Genomic DNA, 2,946 nt, shown 5'->3' on the forward strand with positions numbered 1-2,946 from the left:
AGATGTGGGACTCAGTACAGATGGTGATTGAAAAAATGAGTATATATGGCATTTTCTGGAAAAGCATGAAAGAATGAGGGTCAAGAGACAACTTTGTACAATTGAAACTTATTGGATTTTGTTAATCAATGTCACCCCTCTGCCCAAGAAATGAATTAATTATTTTTAATAAGAGACAACTACAATTTTGCTAACCCGGCCATGAATAATGCACTATAATTCCTAACATTGGAGATATTCAGAAGTCAGGTAGAAGAGAAAATCAAGAGTGCCCTGTTCCCTCCTACTCTTGTCTAGTCCCTGGAGTAAAAAGCACCATGATCAGCAGGTTATTTGCCACCATGATGTCAAACTGTCTTTGCGAGGAATTGGTTTACTAATCACTAGGTTTGTGGACTAATTTAGCTAATCATTTCAGTGCATGATAAAGATGCATGTTCTAACCTCAGAGAAGTAATTGCACTCTTATTCATTTCTTAACATTTATTATGTACCAGGTATTTTGTAATGCACTAAGAGTACAAATATGAATAACACGCACTCTTCTGATTTCAAGAAGTTTATAGCGAGTTGGAGATATAGATAAATAAACAATCCATTACAATTCATTACATGCATTTGGAGATTGTACAAGATGCAATAGACATGCAAAGATAGCATCCTTGCATTGTCTAGAAAAATCAGGAAAGTCTTCTCAAGAAAGGCAGTTCTTGAACTGAAATTTGAAGAATGAATAGTTTTGCAGATGGCTGAATGGCATGCATCTCTGTTTTCCAAAAACATCTGCCATTACAGAAGTGGATGGAGAGCTACTTGATTATGTACAAAGAATATTTACACATTTGGGGGTAAAAAACTGGAACCCTTTCAGATGTTAAATATAAAATTATTTTTATCCATTTATTCATAACTCACTTTATAGGGTGTTCAACTTCCTATGTTTCTGGAGTACATCTGAGATATTGAGGATATAAAATGTTTATATCAGAGGCATGTACACTTAGTTATTATTTTTGTGTTGAGGGGGAGGGATATGAGAAGAAGTTAGAGAAAATAAAGAAACAGGAGGAGACAAAGAGGAAGAGCCAGAAAAAGAAAAAAGAGAGAGAGAAGAGTTGGAGGAGGAGGATGAAGAAGAAGGAAGAGAAAAAAGAGAAACAAAAGCCCTCTCAGTTCAGGAAACCTCTATTTTAACCATAGTTTCCTTGATAAAGCTGGGAGTGGGGATTCATGGGGAGCCATCATCCCAGGGGGGAAACACAGCACCAAGACTTGATGTCAAAGAACCAGTGGGCTACACCCTCTCGGATTTGCTTAGTCTTCACATCATAGACAATGGGGTTGAGCATCGGTGGCACCACCACATAAAGGTTCGCCAGCAGGATATGGACATGTCGAGGAATGTTACGTCCAAAGCGGTGGGTCAACAAAGTAAAGAAGGATGGAACATAAAACATGAGGATGACACAAAGGTGAGATCCACAGGTGCTGAGAGCCTTGTGCCGGGCATCCTGGGAGGGCAAATGAAACACCGCTCGGAGGATCAGTGAGTAAGACACAGCAATGAGGATCACATCCAAGATGACCATGACAATGGGCACTGAGAAGCCATACCAGATGTTAACGGTGATGTCAGCACAGGCTAAGCGGGCCACTCCAATATGCTCACAGTAGGAATGGGGGATGATGTTGGTCCGGCAGAAGGGCAGCCGCTTCAGCAAGAAGATCACTGGGAAGATGATGCAGAAGCTTCGGGTGACAATGGCCAGAGCAATTCTTCCCACAACCGGCCATGTTAGCACTGTTGTGTAATGCAGAGGGGCACAGATGGCCACAAAGCGGTCAAAGGCCATCGCCAATAGGATGGCTGACTCCCCCACAAACATCACATGGACAAAGAAAACTTGGGTGACACAGGCATCAAAGGCAATGTCATGGGCATGGAGCCAAAAAATGCCTAGGGCCTTGGGTACAGTAGTGGTGGACAGTAGGACGTCTGTGACGGCCAACATAGAGAGAAAAAAGTACATTGGCTCATGAAGATTCCGTTCTGTGATGATGACCACTATCAGCATACTGTTCCCCAGAACTGCAGTGATATACATGAGGCAGAGGGGTATGGACAGCCAATTGTGATACACCTCCAACCCAGGGATGCCGAGTAGGACAAAAACTGCAGGATGGAAGGTGGTAAGGTTGGTGTAAGTCATGACAAACCTTAGGGTCCTCTCTATAGTGACTTAGAAGCCGAAGAGTCTGCTGAAAGTGATAGGAACAGAAAGCACCTCTAAGTATATACTGAGATCACAAAAGATAGCATGGTTGTGGGAAGGAGGTTACCCTACATGTAAAGGACTTTCATTTCATGCAGTGGCTCCTGAGGGCTCCATCTCAGCCCTGCTGAGGATTCTCAGTGGGAGGCTTCTAGGCTAATTTAAGAAAGGGTCACGGAGAAGAGAGAGGAAAGCCACAAGTACAAGGAGGCACATCCAAAGTCACACAGAAGTACTTCCCAGAGCCCATGGCAAGAAAAAAAAAAAAAGCCAGAATGGTAAAGAAGGGCCATGGAACCAAGCTGAGTGAGCAAGAACACACACAGTAGGTGAGGACACAGTTCTTGAGCCAGACTTCCTGGGGTAATTTCCCTGTTCTTTCCTGACTAGCTGGATGATCTTAGGCAAGTTACTTTATTTCTGCATGCCCCCATCTTTTAATGTGTAAGATGTGGTAATAATATACTCTGCAAGGTAATTAGGATTAAATGAGTCAATTCATGTACAGTACTATTTTTAGAACAGTAGGTTATTATTATTGCTGTTATTATTATTTATAAACCTGTTTGGCCATCATCTTATTTTATTTTTTCCAATAGGCAACACACCAGATGAATAATCAGCAACATTAAAGTTTTATTTTTTATCCAATTATGACCAAAGGGAATTTCTT

The 2,946-nt window shown here is 41.6% G+C and overlaps 1 protein-coding gene across 1 annotated transcript; it reads right to left on the minus strand.

The window, feature by feature from the left end:
* Positions 1–1,209: 1,209 nt before the first annotated feature.
* Positions 1,210–2,279, minus strand: LOC105309103 (olfactory receptor 52B2). Its single transcript, XM_011385197.2, has one exon. The coding sequence runs from the start codon at positions 2,208–2,210 to the stop codon at positions 1,242–1,244; it is 969 nt and encodes a 322-aa protein (XP_011383499.1). The 5' UTR covers positions 2,211–2,279; the 3' UTR covers positions 1,210–1,241.
* Positions 2,280–2,946: the final 667 nt, after the last annotated feature.

The sequence above is a fragment of the Pteropus vampyrus genome, unplaced genomic scaffold, assembly GCF_000151845.1.
Source record: "Pteropus vampyrus isolate Shadow unplaced genomic scaffold, Pvam_2.0 Scaffold671, whole genome shotgun sequence".
NCBI lineage: Eukaryota > Metazoa > Chordata > Mammalia > Chiroptera > Pteropodidae > Pteropus > Pteropus vampyrus.

Coding starts and splice junctions, on each gene's coding strand:
- LOC105309103 (XM_011385197.2), bottom strand. CDS start 2,210: ATGACTTACACCAACCTTACCACCTTCCATCCTGCAGTTTTTGTCCTA.